This window comes from Fringilla coelebs (assembly GCF_963513975.1).
Source record: "Fringilla coelebs genome assembly, chromosome: 6".
Lineage (NCBI taxonomy): Eukaryota > Metazoa > Chordata > Aves > Passeriformes > Fringillidae > Fringilla > Fringilla coelebs.
This window is the reverse complement of record NC_140034.1, coordinates 37,015,852-37,041,621: the sequence shown is the minus strand read 5'-3', so window position 1 is coordinate 37,041,621 and position 25,770 is coordinate 37,015,852. Positions and strand designations below refer to the sequence as shown.

The following is a 25,770-nucleotide window of genomic DNA, read 5'->3' as shown; positions in this document are numbered from 1 at the left end:
TGTCTACACTCATCATCCTTGACAAAGTTCCATGGAAGGTCTGAAGCCCTCTGCTGTGCTGTGTGTTGTCAGTTAGGCTCAGCTCTAATACTTAGTCACATTAAAATTGTACTTGATGGGGTGTAAGGAGATACACTAGATGATGGTGCAGAATTCTCATTTTATGATTTTTTTGTTTGTTTCACCTAATCTGTGCATAATTTTTTAATGAAAAAGCCCTGTGGACTGCATATGAACAATATAATGAAAAAAGTACTCTGAGCAGCTGTGACTAGCATTAGATTTGTGGATATGTTGGCACAGTGGAAAGAGGAAAGGCAAAGTTGCCTCTTTGCATTCAGCAGTTTGGGTGATATTCTGCAGCAAAGCTGCTGTAACCTACTGTAGAGTTTCTGAAATTCTTATGGTTATTAGCCATGGCTGCATGATCCTGCCTTGTCCCATCTGGGCAGGAAGACAGGCTTACCAAATTGCAGAACCAGCTCTTCACTTCTTCAGGAATTACTGTCATGTAAGGAGGTGAAAATTGAGAGGATTGGGAATACTTTTTGCCATCAGCCTGACACCAAAGAGACAGGGAGTTGCCTGAGGCATAGCCCTGTCTAGACACATCACTGAGAATATGGTTATATGGCTTTGTCATTTTGTTTTATGATGTCAAGAGTCATGAAGATCAAAGGACACACTGGCAGAGCAAGACATGAGCTATAGATCTGTCATTCAGACCACAGGCTGCATCACACATTTCAGACAAAATTAAAGCCAAAGGTGTTTTGCATCATTCCAGCAATAAAAATTGGAATAACACTCCCATAGGATGGGGACAACATAACACTTTTTATCTGAAGTGAAAAACTAAATCTATGATGTAAGCTATGAAGTAAATCAATAACGAGGTGAACTCTGAGTGACTACATTTTAATGTTCAAATCAAGATCCACCTCCTGATGAAAATGTCTCCAGGCTGAAGACTTCAAGAATCCAACATATACGATAGAAAAATACATTCTAAAAGTTTGCCTTGTTCTTCCTATCAGTCCTAGATAGTGTTAGAAAGACTGGGGAAATGAACTTTTCACCTACATCAGTAGAATCACACTAATTTTCCCCATCAACAGTTCTGCACATGATAATGGAACTTGTAACAGTTGAAAAACAAACCAAGAAAACCCTCAAAACTCCCAAACTGCCATAAACATCCTTTATCTCTAACTATATAACATTTCTTCATATAAAATATGACAGGCAATGCGGATTTAAACACTTGTAAAAGACTTAAAGTGGATTAATTGAATGTGCAGATGCCTCTCATGCTAAAAAAAACCCAACCATGTACACTCTGCTTTGTTGATCTCAGATCACAGCCCTAAGTAAAACTTGTAGCAAGTTTTTTCCAGGTGAACATACTCTGGACACTCCCTGCTTCCCACTAAAAATGGAAGCAGAATGTGAAGTACCAGAAGTATCTTGAATTGACAGAATAGTTACACTTGGAACAATTCAAGAATAAAAGAATGTAAATGCATCCTTGAAATCTACATTAGCAACTCCCTTGATGACATAAGGGGATGCTCTTGCTGGTTTAGCACCTGCAGTGCTTGCAGCAATAATCTACTGATCTGCAGTGGTGCGGCTCAAGTGCCTTCACTGGGACTACTGACTGACATTTGCAAAGCATTCCATGGCAAATCACAGCTCAGTGACCTGCTGAGTTCTTTGGAGACAAATCAACTGTGCATTGCTGATTTTGATGTTCTGCTGACATATCCATGTCCCTGTTTGAGCAGCTTGAGAGGTTAGTGCAAAAATCAGTGAGCTGTATTTGGCATGTTCAATGAGGCAAGTGAACCAAGGGTTATTGCGTGCCCTGAGAGAGAACAAACTTTTATGCATTATAAATGGGACAGTAACATCTCTTTTTGTCACTCTTACTCAGTGGAAACTGCAAAGTCTTTGAAAAGATTACTGCTACTCCTGCAAAGTGGTGACTGCTTCTGACAGCTGACAATTATTCCTTACACCTCTGGATGGAAGCCTCTATTCTTACAGAAGGTAAAAAAATCCTTATCCTATAAAAAAGATCCGTATCCTCTAACGCCTTTCTAAATATCTACAAGCACTAAACACTTGATTGATAACACAGAGAGCACTTGCAGCCTTTTCCAGCTTGGAAGTACACCTCTGATTCACACCCATGCAGGCAACCTTCCCTGAGCAGTGAGGGACAAAGGGCAGAGGTGCTTACATGTGCCTGAAACTCATAAAGCTTGTAGGCTTGTTCCAGGAGCCTCCTGCGCTGCTCCACCTTGGACTTCAGGGCCTTCCAGTTGGTCACTATTGCCTGCTGCTTTGCCTTCAGGTCTTCCACCTGCTTCCTGGAGCAATGGGGCAGCACCTGGTCTGCAGAGTGGATCAGCTCCTGCAGCTGTGCACAGGGGGTGAAAGAAGAGGGTAAGAAGGAGAGCATCATGGAGATACTGCTAATATTAGAAAATTTCTGATAAGGGCTATCTTTTCTGTACATGAAAATACAATTCAAGCAACATTTTCTGACTTAACTTTTCTCATATTAAGCAAAAACTTCTCTAATGTCTGTTCTACGGAGTAATAGTGACATCCAGTGTTTGCCAAGGCTCATCACAACAGTGCGTTTTCAGATGCAGATTTGTTTTCCCTTTTTTGCTACACCATTTATTATATGAATAATGAAAGTAGCATTGTAATTGCTATTATAATGCAAGTAATAGCAAACCAATTTTTTCCTCATTGATCATATAGCTTAACTGTGACTACATTCTCTTCATGCATGTCTCATGTTTTTTACCCTTGAAAGTAATGAGAAGTTGATGGGATCAATTCTAATGTTACTGCCCCAAGGCCAAAATATTTGAGGCCACTGATAACTAATACTGGGATAAATTCAGTAATCTCATGCTGTGTTCTACGCTGTGTATACTATTGTATACTATGACATGTATTATACAAGAGTGAAAACTCTTGTATAATGCTAGTTTTAATGGTTTGTTGAAGCCAATCAAGTCTCCCATACACAAGGTACCTGTTCTCATAAAATTTTACTTATTTGTAAAATTTACATTTATTTACATTACATTTACATATTTGTATTGTGAGTGCCATCCTTTTTCTCACAGTCCAATTTGTATCAATATTACTTTTCTCTGCACATAAAACAGATTCTGGATTTTTCCTTGTAATCACTTGGAACACTTTGAAGAAGACAATATGCATATCACAAACCCTGGCATAATCCTACATTTCAAACCATGATCAAAAATATCCCTGAGAATGACTTCAACAGTCAGTAGTTACTACAGTATGTGCCTTATTTGAAACGTTTTAATTACCGACTTTATCACTGCCATCAGATCTTGACTATATTAAAAAAACCCCAGAAAATGAAGGGAAATCACTAGAGATTTCCAGGCTTTCTGTGAGAGACTTTAATAATTTGGTTCACAATACCAAATTATTATTATTCTTATCTTGTAAACTTGAACTTTAGTTACACATTGAAGACCACAGATTACTGCCATTACCTGCTGCTCATTCCCAGAGAGCTCGTGCTCCAAGGCCACATGGTTCCGGAGCTGGGTTTGCACACCTCTCATGTCCTTAGCAACACCATCTGGAATACTTTTGGACTTCTCCTAGAAAGAGGGAATCAGAGAAAGCTTTGGTTTTTTTCCTCTTTCCAAGCAAAACTCACTACAAACCTACATTAAATAATATTGGGTACTCTAACTCATACTGCACACTTGGACATTCTGAGTTAGTCAGCTACAATAGATAAAAGGAAGCCAGAAAAATCTCTCCTAGTAACTCACTTCTAAATATCTTAATGGCCAAACTATTGGAATAGACTGTTAGAAATGAAGGTTTGTGTCTTTCCTTGATTAGACAACACAAGAAAATTTCTTACAGGCTTTGTGCTGGCAATCAGTCTTGAATACCTACGGCAGTGACAGTGAATTCTTAAAAGTAGCATTAACCAACAGTTTCAGTCCATTCTTTGAGATATAGTTGGTCTTCCTGTGAACCATCTTTAGATAAAATTTTGGTTATAGATGCACAAGAAAGATTACAGTAAAGATGAGAGAAATGGAGGGACCATTACATAAATGGAAACGTAACCATTTTTTAACTAAGCAAAGGTTCTGAGGGGATGTAGTTGTTACCCAGACATGCATTGGAAATGCAAGCAAAAAGACATTTCAGCTGGACAACTGCACTGTTGCTAACATTCTTAGAAATTTGTTCCAGGTCAGTTTAGGGAAAATTAGCAGAACATTTCTTACCATTGAAAAACTGCATTTCTACAACAGAATGACAGGCTAGTTTGGGGTACCAACAATGAGTCTTGGTAAGGTGCTATAAGAGGAGATGCATGTTGTCATTGCCTGTACTATGATGGCATTGGAGCTGGTGACTTAAGCAAGACCTTCTAGAACTATGTTCCTCTGAGAACAGCACTCCCTGGTAGGCTTCTGACCAGGGTACACAGGAAGGGATGGATGAGATGACTGCTCTCCCTCCCTGGTGTGAAGCTATTAACAAGATGCAATGCAAGAAGGATGTAGTGGTTGCCTGGACCAAACTCAGCAGGGGTAAACCAACAGGTGGTCTGTGAAGTGGTTTTGAACCCTTACTTGTCACTGTCTCAGCATTAACTACTTCATCATTGAAGTTAAATAAGCACCAGGTTCTGAAAAGCCCAGCTGGTAAATGGTGAAATATTATGTTTGATTTTTTCTTCATGACAGGGGAAGAAAACAGGAACAACATGGTTGAATAGAGCAGCCTCTGCCAGCACAAACAAGTAGAAAATTCATCACGTGTAACCAAACAAAGCCCCGTTGCCTTGCAAACAGTGGAACCCCTTGGATCACTGCCTCCTGTAAACATCTGCATTAGGGAAACCACACCTCTCATTACAGCAAGGATGTGGTTTCTCTGTGAAATTCCTCAGGATGTTCAGATAAAACAGAAGGCTGAAGATTTTTTCAGGAGACTTTTCCCCCTAGTTTTCATGCTGGAACTGTTTGAAATTATTGCCAGTACTGGGCACTGGAATGAGAGGAAAAGATTTTTGGCTCAGCTTTTCACATCAGGTCACATGACTGCCTGACAACTTTCCAGGCTAATGGTCACTGCAATCCAAACAAATGCCTTTTTCAGAGGAGAGTTCTTCAGCACACATAGAACAACAACAGTGTACAAAGAACCACCACGGTAAGGCAGTAGTTTCTTAGGCCTGATGACTGCAAACAACATCACTGTTTGCATTGCACTGCGAGGCACCTTAGTGCAAGCCCTGATCTTCTCAGCTTTTCCCACAGATCAGCAACTTCAGCTCCACTTGGTTTCACCAGTGATTCTCTTTACACCAATCAAGTGTGTAAGGATTACCCCGGATTTTTTTTAATGCTAAGAATAATCACACTGGCTTCTTACTGAGAATTTTTTTGAAGTCAGCAGCAAGAATGGTGAGAATCATAAGAATATTTCATTAAAAAAATGAAATAAAATTTGCATTATATGAGATTTTCGTAAGAATTTTTACCTCAATATGGGCCAGAGCATCTGTCAGATCTTGGTAACACTTGTGAATCACCTCAGCATCTCTCAGCCGCTCACCTCGTAATCTGGTCATTTCCAACAGTTCCTCCCAAGAGTTCCTTCAAGGCAGAATGGGGAAAAAAACAATGCAAAACATCTAAACTAGGAATAAAGGAGACCAACAGTCTAAAGAAATACTGAAAACAAAATCTGTTATTGCTTAGTTTTTAATTCCTGCTTTTAAATTCTGTTGGAGTGATTCTCTGAATGGCAGCATGTCTCTCACCCTGCTCTGTCCTCCTGTCTGCTCCAGGAACTAAAAGAAGTGGTCCTATTCAAGAGTTCCCCCTTCAACTGCACTTTTCAGGTTTTATATGCAGTACTTGGAGGACTTAGTCATAGAATCATAGAATATCCTGGGTTGGAAAGACCCACAAGAATCATTAAAATCCAACTCCTGTCCCTGCACAGAACACACCAAGAATCACACCATGTGTTTGATAGCCTTGTCAAACACTTCTTCATCTCAGGGTGATGTGACTGCTTCCCTGGGGAGTCTGTTCCAGTGCCCAACCACCCTCTGGGTAAAAAACCTTTTCCTAATATCCAACTTAAGCCTCCCTTGACTCAGCTTCAGGCTGTTCCCTTGGTCCTGTCACTGGTGATCACAGAGAAGAGATCAACCTCTGCCCCTCCTCTTCCCCTCACGAGAAATTGCAGACTGCAGGGAGCTCTCCCTTCAGTCTTCTCTTCTCCAGGCTGAACAGACCAAGTGACCTCAGCCACTTCTCACATGAGGAGCTTCCCCTCGAGGCCCTTCATCATCCTCATGGCCTCCTTTGGATGCTCTCTAAAGCTTAATGTCTTTCTTGTATTGTGGTGACCACAGCTGCCTGCAGACACACTTCTCATTCGGGCCAGTTTGGAGTGATGCCACAGCTAAGCAGCTCAGAGCATCTCAATGTCATTCTGCAGAGCAGTGATGGGATTCAAACTCAAAAACCAGAAGCAATAAAAAGCATCTAAACTCCGAGCCTTTCAGCTGGTGATCCCATTTCAAAGGGCGAAGGAAGTTCACCTTGTAAAGCACCTCCAAAGCAATTTACAAGAAGCCAGAACAGCAAGAAGATGATGTTTATTTTTAAATGAGGCTGGAAGCAACTCTGAGCAAACTACTTAGTTTGCAGTTGGAGAATCAGGAGGACATGACTTATCCCTTCCTAGTTTCTTGTTCCTTGAATGCAGATGGAAAGGACAAAGCATTTTAGACCTAGCACAAGGCTCCTACCTTAGTTGTTTCTGCATCTGTCGAATTTCCCAGGACTCGGAATACCCTTGGCTCAGCAAGTTGTCTGCCAGCTGCTGGAAAGCCACAACTCTTTTCCCAGTTGCTTCCAACTGATGTCGGAATGTATCATATTTGGCACAAAGTTGCTTTAGAAGGGAAAACAAGAATAAAGAGAAAACCCCTTTTGAGTGCTCTCTTTTTCCAATCATACCTGCTCATCAGAACACAGACAAAACCAGGTAATAAGCTGATAATACTTAGAGATGGACAGACTGCAGAGAATGACTGGATTCTACCTTCAAAGACCATGAGGAGCTTCAAACTCTTAGCAAAGCATGAGGTTTGTGATGCAGATGGGAGGCATAAACATTATTACTGGGGACAGAAACAAACATTCTATGTACAATGAATTTCAATTATAAAATTATATGGTTTTACTGAGTGAATGCAAATGTGTATTCAGTACTGTAAATGGATAACATAGTCTGATTTAAAGCTATTTTGAAATAAATTATAAAAATGAAGATTCTGAATGGCTGAATTGTAGTGATTTGTAACAGGCTGACATTAGATTGTGTTCAATGCCATGTGAAGAGATATACCTTGAGAGGTCTGCATATCAGCAATCACAATTAAAAAAAAAAAAGAAAACACCCTAAATGGATACCATACTGAAATATCTACTTATTGAAAATAGAAAAGATTTGCTCTCTGAAGGTGTAGACATTTCAGCATGCAGTTGTTTCAGACAGCTCAGCCCTCATGGTAACAGGATGCAATGCTGCCTGTTCTTCAATCCTTCCCATTCACTTCACCCTTTTCTCTTCCCATCATCCAGTTATTGACACCTACTTCTTACTCTATCTTTTAAGTTTTCAAGGACAATCTTAGTATCTGTTTACAGTCTCACTACATACAGTTTATTTGATTTTTTATCTGTTACTCAAAAAACTCACCAAAACGTGTTCATAATCATTTCCATAGTCCTCAGAGCTGGCTGTTTGTTTCTGCTGAGTGATCCAGTCTTCCAGATCTTCATATTCTCGTAGAAACTCATGCAAGACAAGAGTTTCATCCAGCTTTTTCCCTCTGTTGGGGGAAGGAGACAAGATAATATAACGAATAATATAAGAGAAGGGCTATCTGTAACTTTCTTCCAATGAATCCCCAAAACTCATTCTCTGTAACGAAAGAGCTGATTATTTCTCAGATGTGGAAATTATGACTGTAGGATGACAGCTGTCAGTCAGGTCATACTCATGTCATTAGCTGAATTTCCTAGAAAAGCACTGTGCCTATCCAAACTCTTTCTCTGCTCTGTTTTTGATTTTGCTTGGGGTTTGTTGTTATTGCTTTTGCTGGGTTTTTTTCTTTCCATGAGAAATAATCCCCTTTATTTTTTTCCAGATCTGTCCTGATCTGTCTTTCTAAAGATAATTGGATTGCTTGTGAAAATGAGAAGAAATATTTCCTGAGCATCAGGAAAGCACATGCTACGAAAGCCTTTGGATGCAATTCTCATATTGCCTGCTTGGCAGAATTGCTCCAACCTGTTACATATTTCCAATGATCTGGATTACTTTATAGTTCAGCCAGACATGTTACAGGGCTTCCACAGGGAAAAAAAAAAAATTAAAAAAAAAATCAATTTGTCAGCCTGCCATTGTGCAAATATTGCAGGAGAGAAGAATCTGGCTTCCCAGTTTGAGTTACAAATCATCACAAGAGATGTAATTTGAGTCCTGCCCAAGGAGAATGGAGATGAGAGGTGCAAACCAGAGCAACAATAAGACACAGGTTAGACACAGGTTAACATTTAAAAAATGGAAACAAAATGTTTCTGTGTTCAACAAACAGAAGTCTTTTCATATTTCTAGATTATTTCTTTTTCTGAACTTTTCATTCACAGGTTTTTCTATAGATGCTTTTACTTTGTCAACTGTTAACAAGATTAAAAATGAAAGGTAAAATACCAAGATTTTCTTTAGGTTTAATTATTCTAGTATTTAGATTTGTTATTCTACTTGCAGAGCTCTCTTCCTTTTCTGAGTGAAATTTTTGTGGGGAAAAAAATCAAAGTTGTTCAGACACTTTTCCTTTCTGAAAACAAACTAGAAGCGTTAAAATCCTTGGTACAAGCCAACTGTCCTGTTGTAAATATCTTGCTGTAATAATAACAGAAAGAAAGTAAAATTAAAAGTAAATTATTAATTCAAGAGTCAAAGCCTTCCTATACTAGCAGTCACTGAGTACATAAATACGTGTATCCATTATTGTCTCCATTACAATACATAAAAATCAAGTAATTTTCAAGTAACATTAAGGGAACATTCTAATAACATTTTTTCCTATTGATAGCAGATTCTAAATACCACAAATGCAAGCAAGAATCTGTCACCTCAAGTCACTTTAGAGGAGGATGATTAAAGATAAAGAGGAAATTGGCAAACATCAATTCCTTAATATGCAGCAAAACTCCTTGAATAAATTGCAGAGGTCTTGTTTAGTAAAATGAAAAGCTCATAAATGCACAGGATTATAATACAGAAACAGTCAGTTTCCTAATTATAATTGAAAAAAGAGAAGATAATATAATTTAATTATTAAATTATAGAAGTAAAACAAAATTCATAACAACAACATTATAATTATAAGGAATTTATTATTTATAATATAATGAATATAAATTCCAGTGAAGTAACTGGACATATCCTTTATTGATTTCAGTGGGCTTTGAATCTAATCTGGGATCCAATCTGGTTCATACCTCGCTGCTGCTAGCTCCTGTAGCTCCTGGAGTCTTGAATGAACTTGTTCCTTTGGTGCATCAACCTCAATATACTGGATGGAGCCCACAAGAGGAAGAGTTTGGGCACTTTCACTCAGTTCTTTCAACAAATCTTGGTAAATGGCAATCTCATGCTCCAGTGCCTGACAAAGAAAAACAGTGAACTGAGAGTCAGTTGTCCGAGAGAGCCATTGTCTGTGAACAGCCTAGGGTGTAGTGACTGAAAAAGAAGTATTTTTTGGAAGGACATGACATTTCCAAGACCTGATTAATTTTAGATTATTTTCTAGCAACATTTTAAAAAAAATTGTACCGAAATTCAAACTAATTAAATGGATAAAGACAATTAGAATTCCCTGATGGAATATTAGGTAGAGAAAAGTACTCCTGGATTAATATTTTATGTGTATCTTTGATTTTAGGAAAAAATTACAAGGCTTCTGCATGCATTTGTTGAAACAGAAAAGCAGATAGTCAGATTTGGCCTCAGAGGAATATGAAAATATTCACCATTCTCCTTTTCCCCCAAAGTACATTTTACCAACCAAGTCAGTAAACTGCACTGATCTCTTCTATCAATCTATCCACATGTAGACATATATCAATCTTGAGATGGGTGGGGACTCAACTACCAATAAGACAAACAATTTTATGACTGCAGAGGGACCAAAAGATCAGGCTAGCCTACAGAACTTAGGCAGAGAAATACCTTATGTTTCTTGATGAGTTTCAGTGTTCCATCTTCATCTTTACCATAGTCTTTGCTCGTCACAAGTGGATATTTTTCTGCTATCCAAGCCTCCAGGTCTGATGTATTCATCAAAAACTATCAGTTAAAGAGAAAGCAAATGAGCTTTAACTTTCAAAACACTAATGACATTGTTTTCTTACCTAATAAATTCTAAATAGATGGTCCACTGTAAGGCTCACTGTAATGTTTTATTTAATATATAATTCAATATTCTCTGAAATCATAAAATAAAGAAGAGATCACAGATGGAAGGCTTCAGTGCAAGATAACTAAGTGTATAATATCAGTGGGACATTCTCCTTCCTCTGCCTGAGAAGTTCAAATCACTGTAAGAATCAGGCTTCATAAAGTCTGCAGTTCTGACAAGTGTGTTCATATATAGAGGAAATAAAGGCCAGATGATTGAATACCCCAGGGAACAGACTTTAGCTGGGCCTGTGAACTCCATGGAAATGCTGTTTATTCCTACAAAACTGCATGTACCATCTGAGTAACTGCACTCCCAAATGGCTCACTGATGACAGAAAATTTGGATTACTGATATAAATATTTGCATGCCATTTTTAATTTTATTTTTTTTTAAAGGCTAAGCATGAAGGTTCAGAAGCCTATTGAAAAGAATAAAGCCAAAATCCCTAACTTGCTCTGAGAGTATCTGTTCCTCAGTATCATTTTATTGCCTGGAAAATTGTTGCATGAAACAGGTAAAGAACGGATAGCGCAAGAAATCCCCTCTTTTCTGATTTCCATGTCATAATTCTCCAGTAAGAAAGTCCAGCTCAGGATTCATTACATCAATAAGTTTAAGCCTGAGACTGTGTAAAGACACAGAGAGAGGAGTTACTGCTAGGAGAAATGTGTGTTCTGTGCACAGCTATGTGGGATGGGTATAGAACCCAAGGGAAGTGCAGAGCAGCAGGTTGAGAGTGGGGGCTGCACTCAGCTGTGCAGTCCTGCCCTCCATTCCCACCAGTCTGGCCTCAAGCAGCTGGTTTTTTATTCACTTTCACATTTTGGTCCTCTTGTTTGTCTGAAGAAACTACTGTGCAACCTCTTTGCTTTAATTTGTACCTCCTGGAAGCCAACTGAGTGCTGCAGCTGCTTCATCCTTTCCTCACAGGACCTCTCCAAACCCTGCCAGGCAGTCAGAAGCTCCTGGCATTTCTCACTTATTTTCTGAGCTGATGGGTGCTGGTCTACAATCATTGTCTTTCCTTTATCCAGGACTCGCTGCACCTGCTGTTTGTGGGCATTCACTTCTGCCTGCAGTTCCTGGGAATGAGGGAAAAGAAAAAATAGGAATAAAGGAAGATATGTGAGGACAAGTAAATTCTGTGTGCTCCTAACCCTAAGCAAAACTGGCAGCTGGTGACAGTGGGCAGAGTGCAGCAAGTGGACACCAGGACTGTCATTTCTACCCCACCTGCAGCCTCAGTCGCTGGTGCCAGCCCCACACACATGGTGCTCTGCTCTTGGTACTGCATCCAGGGAGGTGGGAAGGGTGTGTGAGGAAGCAGCACACATCCTTAACTTCCCTACATCAAAGTCCCCTCTTACCATGCTCCTGCCCCTTCCCCTGTCCTGCAGCCAGGGAGATTTGGGACATGGAGCAGATCACAGCTTGGGACACAAAGCTGGGGGAATCAGAAAAAAATGTTGAGCTGGTGATGGGGGATGGGGAGGATGATGAAAGGAGAGACACTGTCATCAGTACCATGAAAACTTTTGGACTACTGCTCCATAAATCCTCCCCACCAGTCCTATAAACCTTCTCATGAAATTTGCAATTAAGGTGCAGCAAAATCCAGCATTGCTTGTGGTGCAGGACAGCTGAGGTACTGCTCTGGCTGTGAGGAACTGCTGCAAAGAATCAAACTCCCCAGAAAAAAATATTTACCTGTTCTTATAAATACAGTGACATTAGCTTGTTCAGACTATTTTAAAATCTGCAGAGATTTAAGATAATTGCTAAATACCTGTTATATGCGCTCCTAGAAACTCCAGTATGCACAAATTTCAATATAGAATGTATAATGAAACCATAAGTAGAAAACTACCATAGTTTTATTTAATTTACTCTTTTTCTATTTGGTGTCAAATGCGCTAGTTTTTCATCATTTTTTAGTGGGAACAGCTATGCAATTTCCCACATTAATAATACTCCATAATATGACAAATTTTGCAGTTCTCACAGGAACGTTGTATTTGTTCTGAAAATCATCCCCACTCTGCTGATTTGTGTCGATCCACTGAACCATTTTAGCTGGACCAGAGCTGGAATCAGTGAATGCACCCGTTGGAAGCTTTGGCTGTGCAGGGGGGTGCAGGTTTGCAGGCTGAGGTGAAGTGCAGTGGGTAACCATGCTATGAGGCACCTGATTAAAGGAGTTACCTTGTGCTTTTGCAGCAGGTTTTGAGCCACGTCCAAGGACTTCCCGCAGTTGGTGGAATGGGCAATAGGCAAGCGCTCCTTGATCCAGTTCAGTTCCATGTCATGATCATGGTAGAACTCATAAAGATCCACAGCAGCTTCCAGCAGCTTACGCCTCTCATAAAGAGGTGCTTGCAAAGACTCAAACCTAGGGGTCATCCATTAAGTATATGTTAAAACAAAGCTTTAGCCTCATTCTGCCAAGGGAATTAGGCTACAGCACCATCATGGAGACTTTGAAACATTGGACACTTCTTTGCTATTAAATTTCAATGTTCAGTACTGGGTGCACATAAAAGGATCCCTTGGCAAGCAGATCTATATGATAGCACTAAATGCAAGCAGAGAAAAAATTATTTACATTTTTAAAGTCCTAGGTTTGTCCTGTGATGTATTGAATGCTGGATCATGGTACCTCTTACAAAGCAGTGGACGACCTGAGGATAAGAAAGGGACTGGAGGAGGAGTGCAGCTGGCAAGGAGCAAAGTTCAGTCATAAAGGTTGAGGTGGGTCAACAGGCAGCTGTGTAGGTGCAGATCAAAGCACAGTTGCGCTCCATCTGGGAGGAAAAATCTTTCCTGAGTATGGGTTAATCTTAATCAACTAAGATAATTTTTTAGAAGGTAGAATAAAAAATGCTATTTGTCACAAGAGGTGGGCGGGAACAAACAACAGAGGGACACCGTACCTTTTCAGATATTTCTGTGTTTCATCCAGAATCCTCTGAGAGTCAAAGTGATTGGTGGCCATTTTCCTTGCATGAGATACAATGGCATTCATTTTCTCTGCCAGCTCACGTGTCTCATTTTCCAGCTGTCTGTGCTGCTTGAGTAGATCACGGCTAGAGCGCAAATCATGGCCCGTCTCAGATTCCTGAAGAACCTTCTCAATTTTTTCTATCTTCTTTTTGGCATCCTGCCAGGAAAAGATTACAGCACACTCATACTGTTCTTTCAACAACATTTTCTTACACTCACCCCCTCCTATGACAGCTTCCTGGACACAATTTTTAAATCCAATTGTGCTTTCTTGGTAATATGATGTCGGGATGTCTCTAAGAGAGATCTTCTGGGAATATTTTGTTTTGCAAACTATTTTGGAGTACTCTTCTCCCTGAGACACTAAATCACATCACTGAAAACAGTCTCTTTGAAATATCTTCAGCAACACAATACAAAAAAGTCAGACAATCTTCAAAGACTTCAGATTGTGACTATAATTCAACAGCAGTTCCATTCACAATGGTCCCCAAACAGCTTCCAAGCATATTGTCCTTGTTATAAAATTTGACTGGATGACCGTGTGCTTAATTCAGTGCCATGCCTGTGGCCCCAGACTGCCTCCAGGCAAGCAGGTATGCGTGCATAGCACCGACCCCTACAGAGTTTGGGTTGTTTTCCCAGTACAGGATGGCCACACAGATGCAGTGTTAGCCTGAGATCAACAGCCTGATGCCTTCCTGGCACTGTTATTGTGCTCATAAATTTGAAGTTAGCTTGGACAGTGTAATATTGGAGTTTCTTTCCAGGAAATGTAGACAAAATGGAGACCTTAAAAACCACTTCTGTCTGGATGGTATTCTCTTTTATGTGGTGCCCACACAATAGAGGAATCAGGCTCCTAGGCCATTCCTCCCCTCTGTTCCTCACGACTTCCTGACCTGCAGCAGTTCCATGAGCTGTTCCTGCTGTCCAGCTTGTCTCAGTTTGTCACCTCGCTCTATCATCTTGCCATACAATTCCCTCCACTTCTTCTGAAGCTCTGACATCTTCTCCTGGACAGAAACTGCAGCATAATGGTTATCTTGAATCAATTGATTTCCTTTCTGGAGAAACACAATGCATCACATTATCAGCAGTCAGCATCTATGAATTTTGGTACAAGATGGAAAACAGCTCCAAAGCTGCCTTCACCTTTATCAGCGTTGTAAAGTGCTCCTCATTAGCCAACATTTCCTTCTCAGCAGCCTCATGCCACTTCAGCTTGCGTAGAACATTTGTTGGATCTCGATAGGATTCATCTGATGCAATCTTGTACTTCTCTTCCATCCATATCAAAAGCTCAGCAGCATCACGATTAAATTCCTCACAGAAAACAAACAGGATTAAATTGATTTAAACAAGGAAGAAGTATGATATTGAACTATAGATCAGGTTTTAAGCCACCATAACCACTTTTTTACCACATTTACTAATCTGTTGCCTGTAATTGCCAGTGAAATTTAGCATTGTTGATAGAATATTTTAGTCAGAAGAGGACCAATCCTCCCGTATAACTTCATATCTCAGCATAGAAACTGTTTGATGCTAAAACTTTGGTTAATTGTACTAGGTTGTTAAGGCCCAGAACAATAGTAAGTAGTGAGCAGAATAAATTTAATCAGTAGACAAAGCATTCTGTTGATATTTTTCATTCAGAATCACCTCTATTTTTAAAAAATTTTCTATGGTTATAGGTTTGTAAGTTTTATTGCCAGTGCATCATCTGCTCCCTGGAAAACAAAACTGTCCCGCAGCCAAAGAGAAAGCTGTCGTAGGAATGCTCAGCAGTCTGAGTTTTTGTCTCATATTAAGACAGAGGATAAAATTCCAAATTCACAGATGCCTGACCAAATCTGCAGTGTCAGTTACCTGTAGTTGTAGGGAATCCAACAACCTCTGTTTTCGCTTGGCATTGCTTTGTATCAGCTGCTCCCACCTTCTCCGGAGAGTGACCATTCTCTCTTCAATACTACCAAGAAAAACAGGAAGTCCAATGCTGTACTAACACTGGTTCCCCCTGCTTATGCAGCAGGCATGACTGTGATATAAATGTAATCTAGCTTCTACAGCATTGCTGACAGGAAGAAGGGATGTGTGGCCCTGTCCCATCACCATATTGGGCTCACCTGGAGAGCAGGTATCGCTTGCCAGCTGCTCTGGATTTTCCTCTTGTATGGCTGTGTCTCATTAGTGCACTGCCATCATACACTGGAACACTGAGACCTCCCTCTGCTCCGAATATTCCACAGTATTGTTATATTACTTATAATTAACTAATAATTTCCACCTTGGTGTAAGTGCAATGAGGCTTTGGAATGGCTTTCTAATGGTAGTAGTGCTGGCAAGAAACCAGATCTTAAGAGCAGTTTTATAAATTTGTGGAGGGAGTGTTCAAGACATTATCACTTATGATCACAAGAACATAGTCTTCTCATCCAAGAGGTCCATTCTAACCCTCTATTTCTAATTCTTGTTTGCAAAGGGGTCCCTTTACTAGATCCTAGTGGCTCTAGCACAGAAAAAAGAATTACAGGTAACAGTTCAGCTTGGACAAAAACACAAAGGAGCTGCTCTGAAGAATTTTGCTTGTGAAGTCTTCAGTAACTTTTTGAAAGCAAACCATATTTCTAGTATGTGATACTGACAAATTAAGGAGTTCTTTTTCTGTAGGCATTTAATGAGTTCACTCTAAGGAAGTTATGACACAAAACAAATTGTTCTAGTGTTCTGCCAAATGCCACATTTAACCTAAAGCTCATTTTTCCTAAGAGCACAGGAAATCTATTTTTTGAAAAGAATTCCTTTTGGCTCCCTTATCAATCAAACTGTGGATTGGAGGTCAACTAATTTCACCTCCTAGAAAATTTTTCATGTCACATGATCACACTGGATCATTTATGAAAGCTAAATAAAAAAGCAATGGGTTTGGACTCACACATGAGATGCAAAGTGCCTGCTCTCCAGCATGTCCACCCCGTTTTCATTGAGTGCTTCCACCCGTCTCTTCAGTGCCATCAGCAGCTGTTCAAATTCCTGATGTTGCTTCAGCAGGCTACGAACAGCATCTACGTGGTCCTGCATTTGAAGAAGAAAATTTGATCAGCACTTTTCTTGTTCTTATTTTTCCTGTAGCAGTGGAAAAAAAAAAAAGTTGGACCTTACTTTCCTCCTTCTCTCTCTATGTTTCCATCATGGTTCCATTTTCACCTTATAAGAAAATCTGCATTCTGAATTTCTGCCCCCACTCTGGCCCATCTAGGGATATGCAATACAAAAGACTAACTTGTAAAATTTTATTCCACTCAGCTGATCCCAAAGTATCAGTGTTTTGGATTCAGTTGAGAATATAAGAGGCAGTGAGAGACCACCTCACCTTCTTCACTAATTTAGTGAATATTGTCTGTGTCTGTTTTTTGCTTCATATGCTTTAATATTCTTAAATTAATGAAAGAAAAAGCTTTTTTTTTTTTAAAAAAAAGAAAGGTTACATTTTTACTTGAAAAGAAATTACTATGTTTAAGTGGAAAACTTATTTTTTAATGGATGAGCCAATTTTATATAAACCATAGGACACGTACAAACAGCAACAAATCACAACCCTAGCTGTTTTAATTTTTTTTTTTGAGGGACAATGAGCTTTGCTCTCATTAAGATGAGTAAGAACACAAGAACGTTCATAAGATCCTGAAAGTCTAGTTCCCAAGCATGGAAATGCCGTGATCAGAAGAATAAAGAAGCCATTCTAATAAAGAAGGCTGTTCCAGACCCTGGATCGGGAGAAGAAGCAGGAGGAAACAAGATCAGTTGCTGTCCATACCCCAAGGTCATCCCCCCGGAGAAAGGCCTCGTGGCCAGAGAGGGCTGCGTTGATCCGGTCTCCCTCCCTATTGAACTTCTGCAATTCCAGGCCATCCTGCAGCTTTTTCCATCGCTTTTCCCACATCTCCTCCAGCTCTTTGCTCTCCTTGGCAAGTCTCTCCATGGTCTGGTGGATCTCTCTGCTCCTGTTGTTACTGGGCTGTTGGTGGATTACTGTGCGCCCAAGCTCTTCAAGCTGCAGAAACCTTCCCAGAGTCAAAAAGAAAAATGAGGGAATATGAATTCTCTTTCATCACAGCTCTTTCGTCTCTTGGCAGCACCCAGTCACCAAGTTTCCCTCCCTCCCTATTACCTTTTCCCTGCAGGTTATGCACTACAAAGTGCAGCTGTTTTATTGCTCAGGGGTACGTGCTGGAGGCAGGGGGTGAGGTTTCCCCATCTGGACTGAGAGCCCACATAAGCAGGCTTTCACTTTAAAGGGAAAGGAGGGCCAACAGTGTCTAGAAATTCATAACAGTGCAGAAGAAGAACTGAAAATGATGGCAAATGGAAGCCTAAGGCCTGAGAAGGAATGGGGTACTGGAATAAAGTACAGATGGCACTTCCTGAGAGTGTCAGGAGAGCTTGTGGAATTCTACTACTGCAAACACGCAGCTCCTCCTTCCCCCTCCCCCAGCCTTCAGGATAAGTATGCAAAAGCTGACAAGATTTTATGTTCTGCAGTCTCCTTTGGTCACGAGCATTCAAGTGCATGTGAATAACATTTCGGTATCATCCACATGCACAATTTATGTCCATGATTTACACGTTTCATTTTCACAGTACTGCTGTCATATCACCCCACTCTGCCCCCTCTGTCAGAATCTCTCTACCTCTCATTCTGAGAGCCAATTTCTATCAGCAGGTCTTGATGTTCCTTCAGCAGCTGCTCTGCAGATCCCACGTCCAGACCCATTTCTTGGCTGCTCAGTTTCTCCCGAATGCCCTCTGCCCACAGGAGGAGCCTCCGGCTGTCTTGCAGGAAGGACTGCTGGTTTTGGGCCCACTGCAGGATGTCCCTCTTCCTTTGGATCTCCAGCTTGAGCTTTGCCAGAAGCCTCTCCATGTTTTCTACCTGCTCAGTGATGGCCCTGCTCTCTGCAGGGTTGGTGTCCTTGATCCTTCAATAAAATACATTCAACTGTATGAGCACTTACTTAGAGCTTGAACCAGTACTCTTTAAAAGGAATGGATTTGGATATTTAGAGTTCCATTAAGAAGAAAGTCAGCTAAGGCAACATATCCCCATTGTGAATGTACTGAAAGCTTAAGTAAAAAACCTTTATATTTCAAATTTAAACTCCTTTGCACAATTATCTGCTATTCTCCTACCATCACTCTTGCTTCTCCTGATTACCCTCTTTAAGGACTTAAGTGATACCTCCACATTTTGAAGAAGGTAGCTAACATCAGTGGAGAGGATTTTTTAGAGCCACGAACAGTCCTGTGGTATTCATCCTTCTACAACTGTGAAGTCTGGAAACAAACACCTCCCCAGTCACCCAGCCACACTCTAGAGAAATCAGCTCAGTCCAGCAGGCAAGTGAGTTCCCTGGATTTCTAGAAAGAGAAACTTTAAAAACTGCTCTTTCTCTTTATAGCCATAATTTACAGCATGATCTTAGAGAACTAGCAAAGAAAGTTAAAACATAAAGAAGGTTCCTTACGATTTTGCAACACTCCTCAAGTATTCAATTTTCCTCTCTGTCACCAGGACCTCTCTCTCAATTGTGCAGAGTTTGCGCTTGTCTGACTCCAGTCCAGCAGGCAAGTTCCCTGGTTCCAGATCCCTGAGCTGGACCATCTTGTCTTGCAGTAGCACTCCTATGCTCTGGCAGTCCTGAAGAAATGTCCTCACATCAGCCACTCCAATCAGCTCAGAGCCTTTCTCCTCCTTCAGTGTTTCCATGGATTGCCACCTTGAAGTGAGATAACAATTTGTAGCTGTTGTTATAAATGAACTGCATCTGTTTTCTGTTCAGAAAAATTCTTGTATAAAGACTACATTAGGACTTAAATGGTTGGGCTGGGTGGGAGAGAACACCAGCACTCCCTCACAACATCAGAGTTCATATCAGTGTCATCTCAAAAACGGGGACCTGCTCAGGTGACCAGAACACTCTGAACACAATGCAATTAAACAACCATGGTCCAAATCAGGACCTGCCTATGCCCACTGAGTGACATGGCAGCAGGAATACACTCACAACAGATACTAAATGCTCTTGGGGAAGTCAAACATGGTTTGATGTTCCTTTCAAGATTTGTGAAGTGTGTCCTCACCCTGATGCTTAAGTAACCAAATCGGCTGCAGTGCTGCAGAACTACTCTGAATACAACATTGTCACCCGTGGATGAATTCACATTGTGCTTTAACAAGCACACACAAATTTCTACAGTGTAAACAACTTAGTACCAGGGTCCTAGGAGCCCACCCCAGCCCTGGAGACATGGCAGTGAGCTCAGGGCCAGATACAGCCAGCTGAGGGCTGCCCCTTTCCCTTTGTCTAGAAGGGATATGAATGGTCAGCTCTCCAATTATCCCTGTTAAACAATCCTCTGCCTATCAGTTGCACTTTTACCTGACGTTGATCTTTTCCATCCAAGTCTGGATCTCAAAATATTTGCTGGGACTGATCTTCCCATATTTAGCAGCTAAGTTTTCAATGTCTTCCAGCTGGCCTTTGCCTGCGGCCAGTTCCGTTAAAAATCTCTAAAACGGAAAAATACAAGAATGAAGAACATGAGGTTTTTCCATTTCTGTGGACACAATTCGCAATCATCTCTTATATACACTCATATCCTTCTTTCTCAGGTGGATTCTCCCCTTGTCTGCCTGCTGACTCCACGCACACGTGTGCACACAATTCCCCTGCAGCCCCCTGACTGCCTGGTGTGCACACTGTGCATGTCCCACTCCACTGGGGTGCAAGTGCACTGATGGGTTTTTTCATAATTTGGTACTTTTTTAAAGTGATGCAAGATAAATGACAGAAAGAATCCTTGTGTATCATGATATTTGTACAGGATACCATGTTCATCAGCTTCAGTAATTTTGTATAGTCTGTACAAAAGAAATATCTGGCCTATGCATGATTCTCTAAGTTGAAATTAATGAAAAGGCTCTCAAAACATAATTTTTCAACTTTATCATTTTTCTTAAGGTTAAATTGATTTAAAAGGTGTCATCTGGGAAGAGGAAGAAGGGCTACCTGATATTTCTGCTGCATGACCTCCACATTGTCTGCTTGAGGTTGAAGAGTGCGGAAAATATTCTCTTTATCTCTCATCCACGACTGAAATTCTTCGCAAGAGCTACAGAAGCGATAATACCCAATCATCTCCTCCAGAGCCTTTTTTCTGTTCTGTAAGAGAGACCAAGACTTAACTACTATTGTAATAACTCATTACCATTTGAAGCAACAGAAAAAAGATCTTTCCATTTAAGCTACAATACTCTTTGTAGCTTAGCAGTTTTCCCAGACACTGCTGAAAGAGAACAGAACATAAAATTTTAAGACCACAATACTTCTTCCTGAGCAACAGGGGTTTAAAAGCATAAGAGAATCATTGGGAGAGTGCTCAGCCTCTGGACAGTAAGGAAGGCTGCTGTGCTACCTGCCCCTGCTTGCTGAAGGCATAAGGCAGCAGTCTCTAGAATATGCAAAAGTCACATACTACATGTTTGTGTCAGTCTTTAGGGCATGATTAGAGCAGGTGTGAGTGAAGAGCAGCATATTAACAAAATGCAGATTGAAGTTCATTTTTTCTGGTGTCAGGCAAGACAGCCTGGTGATTGAGGAGCTACAACTAGCAAACATTAAGGGGGGAAAAGAAAAGGATTACACTAAACAATCTGCTCTTCATGGACTAAAAGTACTGGAATATAAATGGGAAATTTGCCCACATAAAACCTGTTTTGATACAAAACTTCAATGATAATCTCAAGGCTTGAAGTCCTACAGGAATTAACAGGATTAAGGCACATTATTAAACTGAAATGTAGAAGCCAGCAAGGCACTTAATTCCAATTTTTCACTGGTTTGGATTTTTTCATGAACTGCACAGCAGAAGGGGATATTATACCTCAGCCATGCTCTGCAGATGTTCGTAAAGTGAATCTATTTCTTCTTGGGTCTTCCAGATATTCTCTGGAAGAAAATGATCATCCAGACATGAGGTTCCAGTGGACGTAGTTTCAGATGTTGCCCAGGTTCGACTGAAGGATAGCTTAGTTGTCTTTTGGTTTAACTCACTTGGGGCTTCCCTCTTTGTCATCTGTTAAGAAAAATTTAAAAAAATCAATGGATAAGAATTTCTGATTTGGATAAAATTTCTCTTGGAAGGAAAATTTGGATTTGCTACTTCAAATTCTGCACAGCATTCTGACCCTTCAAACCAAAGACTTCCAGTATTTTTTGGGAACTGTTTCCACTGCTTTATTCTGAAAAAATTAATTTAAAAACCTAAAAAAGATTTTGGTTTTGTCTAAAGAAGAAGTTTAATTTAGCTCATTTTAAAATGTATTGATACAGTAAAAATTCTAATTTTTTGCCCAAATCGAAGTTGTTTGGTCAGAGGAGCTTTTTTATTTTTAGAAATGCCAACAAATCAAGGCAACAGACTATGCTCATGGTTCTCTTTGTGGTGATGTTTCAGTACCTGAACACTTCCAGTTTCAAAATCTGTGAGTGTCCCAATCAATTCTTCTATTTGTGCATCAACACCATCTTGTCATCTGCTTTTTCCCATTTCATAGCAAAGCAATAAAATATTTTTCTAATAAAATTAATGTTGGATTGATGAGGTAACGGAAAGACCACAAGAGATGCCCATTACTCTCAAATTTATTGGGCTAAACATTGAGGGCATACAGACATTTAAAGAAGCAAACTATGAAATGTGTCATTCATTCACCTCCCCTGATTTCTGTTATTAAATGAGCTGATCTCAGGTCAAAATTTCCCTTTCTAGTCCGTGAAAGAGAGGGGCATCTGAAGAGCTTGACTTCATCTCATTTGCCTTAAAAATAAGGGAGGGTATGAGTTGCTCCTGGAGTTGTGGGATAGTTCTTCACTACATTAGGGTACCGGAAGAATGTGTAAGGATGTTTTGATTTAATGTCTGCTTTTAAAATTTTTTTAAATTAATAATTTTATGAGAATAAAGAGTGAGAATGTATTTCTGAGGACCAGTAGAAGGTACTACATGGATGAGAGTATTTCTAGCACTTCAAAGAATACTAACTAGGTGTGCTACGAGCAGACAAGGAACTTCTTTTTTGCTAAAAATTTTCCCCAGCTCTAATTAAAAACTTAATTTGGAATATTCTATTTGGGTAAAATAAATAAAAAAGAAATAACTGAAAAACCATTTCGTTTACATTCTTCCACACAGCGTGACACGATCCCTCCTCTACTTACTGCAGCTGGAGCCTGCTGTGCTGCAGTGTCAGCCTGCTCCTTGAGGCGCCTCATCTCAGAGGAATAGGCTGCAATCTCCTTCTCCAGGCGCAGGTGACGATGCAGCAGCGCTTCGGCGCTGGACTCATCTTTGCCATAGTCCTTGCTGGCCAGAAGGGGCTGCCTCTCCCGCAGCCACGAGTCTGCTTCATCGACGTCAGCAAAGTACTGAAGGAACACAGGGAGGGAAACACTTGGATTCATGCTGGAAGTTTCACATCCAGCTCCTTCCTCTTTGTAAAACTATGAATAAGGGGAAATTTCATTAGGGCTGTAGCCATTAGGTGACTTCCAGGTGTTGTGACAGCTATGGATAACTGTAAGCCTGTGATGTATTTCATGCTCACAACACAGCTAATTCACAGAATTAGAGTGAGTAAAGGGATTCAAGGATTGCCTATATAGCTGTTTAAAAACTCCTTTAGCTAAAACTTCATGGTGCATAACAGCCCCAATAAAAGGAACCCACAATGTATGATGTTGGTAGGCATCACTATGCAACACCAACAGATATATTCTAAGTGTTTAAGGAACAAGCAATGAACTTGGTCTACAACAGAAGTTTACTTTTTCCCCAGAATTTGCAGTCTGCCTGGCTATGGTTGCAGAAAGGTAAAACAAGAGCTTGAGACATAGAATACAGGTACAATGGGAAAAAGAGAATACTCATAGTAATGATGGACAAAGGAAAAACTAAAGCACACGGTGTCCAACTTAATAGAGAGAAGAGAGAATTTAGACTTTCTTAAGAAAAAACCTGTTCAGTTTTGTTCAAACATTTAATGGAAACAACAGACTGAGCAAAATCTTAAGAAGGGGAGAATAAGAATACCTGAGATAACATGATATGATTTAAGAATGTTGCTTTTATAGAAATTGTTTATTTGCAGATGTGTGAATGCTTTGTGGGGGCAAAATTGTAGTTCAGAATAGAAGGGTCAAACATTTTGCTGGATTTGTGAAGTTCATGGTCAATCTAAGTCCTACAACATGTTTCTTTTGTTAGTGGTCTTTGGAATTCTTTTCATTTTTGAAAGATGTCACACAGCTACCTGATCCACCCTCTAAAAAGACCCTGCATTAGCGCTGTCATGTGAGTTATTTCCATTAGCGTTTTTACCTTGAGAGCATCTCCCAGCTGCTCAAATCTCCTGGCTTCAGGAGGATTGAGACTTCACTGACCAAGATCTTTTTGAAGACCAACAGATGAAGCCTTTCCTGCCATGTGGGGGCACGGGGCAGAACTGAGCCTCATCCACGTCCCACACATCACACAGCCCAGCAGAACCCTCCTACCTGTTTGATGAGGGCTGCTGCCTGCAGGCGGCTTTTGCGATCCGCCACCTCGTCCTGGAGCTGCTGCCACAGCCTCTGGAGGTTGTCTGTCTGCCTCAGAATGTCGTCCTGGCGCATGGGGTTCTTCTGGCTGAGCTCCCAGCCCCTCCTCATCACATCTGTACATATGGCCCGGTGTGAATTGCACTCCGCTTCAAGAGCCTAGCACAAGGACAGGAAACATGTCAGCTGTGAAAAGAGTGGCTCCTACTCTCTGCTGCTGTCATGCAAACATTTCCAAGAGCCCCATGCTTGGTCTTTTCACCACTTCTCCCTTTACCCTCATCTCTCTTGGATGGGAAAAGAAGGTGAGAAACACAGAAACTAGCAACTGCTTTTTTCCCCATCAAAAGTTAGCTAATATGGAACCCAGTGGCTTCACAAGAAGTCCCACTTCTACTCCAGTATGAAGCATATTCCTTCTATACCTTTTCCTTCCTCTTTTTGGGAAAAAAATGCCTACTCTGTAAATTTTTTAAAAAATCCAAATTCTGAAATAAGAGAAGGATTATCTTATCCTTAAGATAAGAATTACTTAGACAGCATTCTTATAAGTGCTGCACTGACTGAACTGAAAGACATGGATGCTCTAAAATCTTGCTTTAATACAAAGACAAGGCACCAGCAGCAAAGTAAGATACCTTGTTCTTCTGAATAGAGGCTGTGATCTGGCTGACATCTTTCCCTAACGTTGTCATTCTTGCCAGCTTCCACTTCTCAGAGATCCACGATTCTTCCTCCTTGCAGTCACGGAAGAATTCAAAAAGCTTCAAAGCCTCTTCTAGCTGAGATTTACTGAACCAAGGAAACAAACAGTGTGTGACTGTCAGAATTAAGATTCCATGAAGACAGTGGTAGATTGATCAAAGAAATAGCTAAAAATTGAGAATTTGAATGCCTTTAGTTCCTCTTTGTCATATGTTAATTTATTCACGGAATAAGACAAAAGAAACAAAAAGAAACAAGATTACATTTCCTTCTTTCTCCAGGAGATGAGGAGATAACCATTTGCTATTCAGACTTCTCATAAAGCAAGTTATAATAAATGCTGAGAGTGAGTCTGTTCTTCATCTACGAAAGTGAATGATCCTTTCAGAAGTGCAATCAAGGTATTCGAGTTGTTTTTGTTATGTCTTTATAAATGGAGAAATGACAAAGTTTCAAATGCTGGGAAGCTGTGCCTTCTCATTAAAGAATGGCACATTGAGCATCCTACTCAGGAAGAACAGAGCCACAAGCACAGCCCTACCGTGACTTGCTCTGAGCGGTGAGGTTCTGGTATAGCTGACGAAGCATCTGAACTTTTGCATAGAGCAATTCTGATTTAACTGTGCTGTCCTTGCTGATTTCTGCTGTTCTCTGGGTGATGTGGGTCAGTCTGTCATCATAGGAAGAGATCTGCGTGTCAATCAAGTTGTGATTCTGCAGCAAATCTACTACTTCAAGGAGCTGCTTCCCACAGTCCTGGGAATTCACCAGCACCTACAAAGTGAGAAGAAAGAACCAGACATTTTCAGA

General features: G+C 40.5%; 1 protein-coding gene across 1 annotated transcript in view; it reads right to left on the bottom strand.

Moving 5' to 3' along the window:
• The window catches only part of SPTBN5 (spectrin beta, non-erythrocytic 5), a gene marked incomplete at its 5' end in the record, with an annotated part of 89,660 nt that overhangs the window by 51,956 nt on the left and 11,934 nt on the right, over positions 1–25,770 (bottom strand). Inside the window, 24 exons of the mRNA XM_084207130.1 lie at positions 2,246–2,425; positions 3,558–3,668; positions 5,582–5,696; positions 6,866–7,011; positions 7,822–7,954; positions 9,633–9,796; positions 10,363–10,479; positions 11,476–11,676; positions 12,797–12,983; positions 13,525–13,751; positions 14,497–14,661; positions 14,750–14,920; positions 15,467–15,566; positions 16,533–16,672; positions 17,415–17,661; positions 18,289–18,576; positions 19,123–19,374; positions 20,038–20,168; positions 20,668–20,820; positions 21,542–21,733; positions 22,879–23,085; positions 24,214–24,414; positions 24,894–25,047; positions 25,502–25,734. Coding sequence (XP_084063256.1) covers positions 2,246–2,425; positions 3,558–3,668; positions 5,582–5,696; positions 6,866–7,011; positions 7,822–7,954; positions 9,633–9,796; positions 10,363–10,479; positions 11,476–11,676; positions 12,797–12,983; positions 13,525–13,751; positions 14,497–14,661; positions 14,750–14,920; positions 15,467–15,566; positions 16,533–16,672; positions 17,415–17,661; positions 18,289–18,576; positions 19,123–19,374; positions 20,038–20,168; positions 20,668–20,820; positions 21,542–21,733; positions 22,879–23,085; positions 24,214–24,414; positions 24,894–25,047; positions 25,502–25,734 — 4,215 coding nt within the window. The remainder of the gene's footprint in view (positions 1–2,245; positions 2,426–3,557; positions 3,669–5,581; positions 5,697–6,865; positions 7,012–7,821; positions 7,955–9,632; positions 9,797–10,362; positions 10,480–11,475; positions 11,677–12,796; positions 12,984–13,524; positions 13,752–14,496; positions 14,662–14,749; positions 14,921–15,466; positions 15,567–16,532; positions 16,673–17,414; positions 17,662–18,288; positions 18,577–19,122; positions 19,375–20,037; positions 20,169–20,667; positions 20,821–21,541; positions 21,734–22,878; positions 23,086–24,213; positions 24,415–24,893; positions 25,048–25,501; positions 25,735–25,770) is intronic.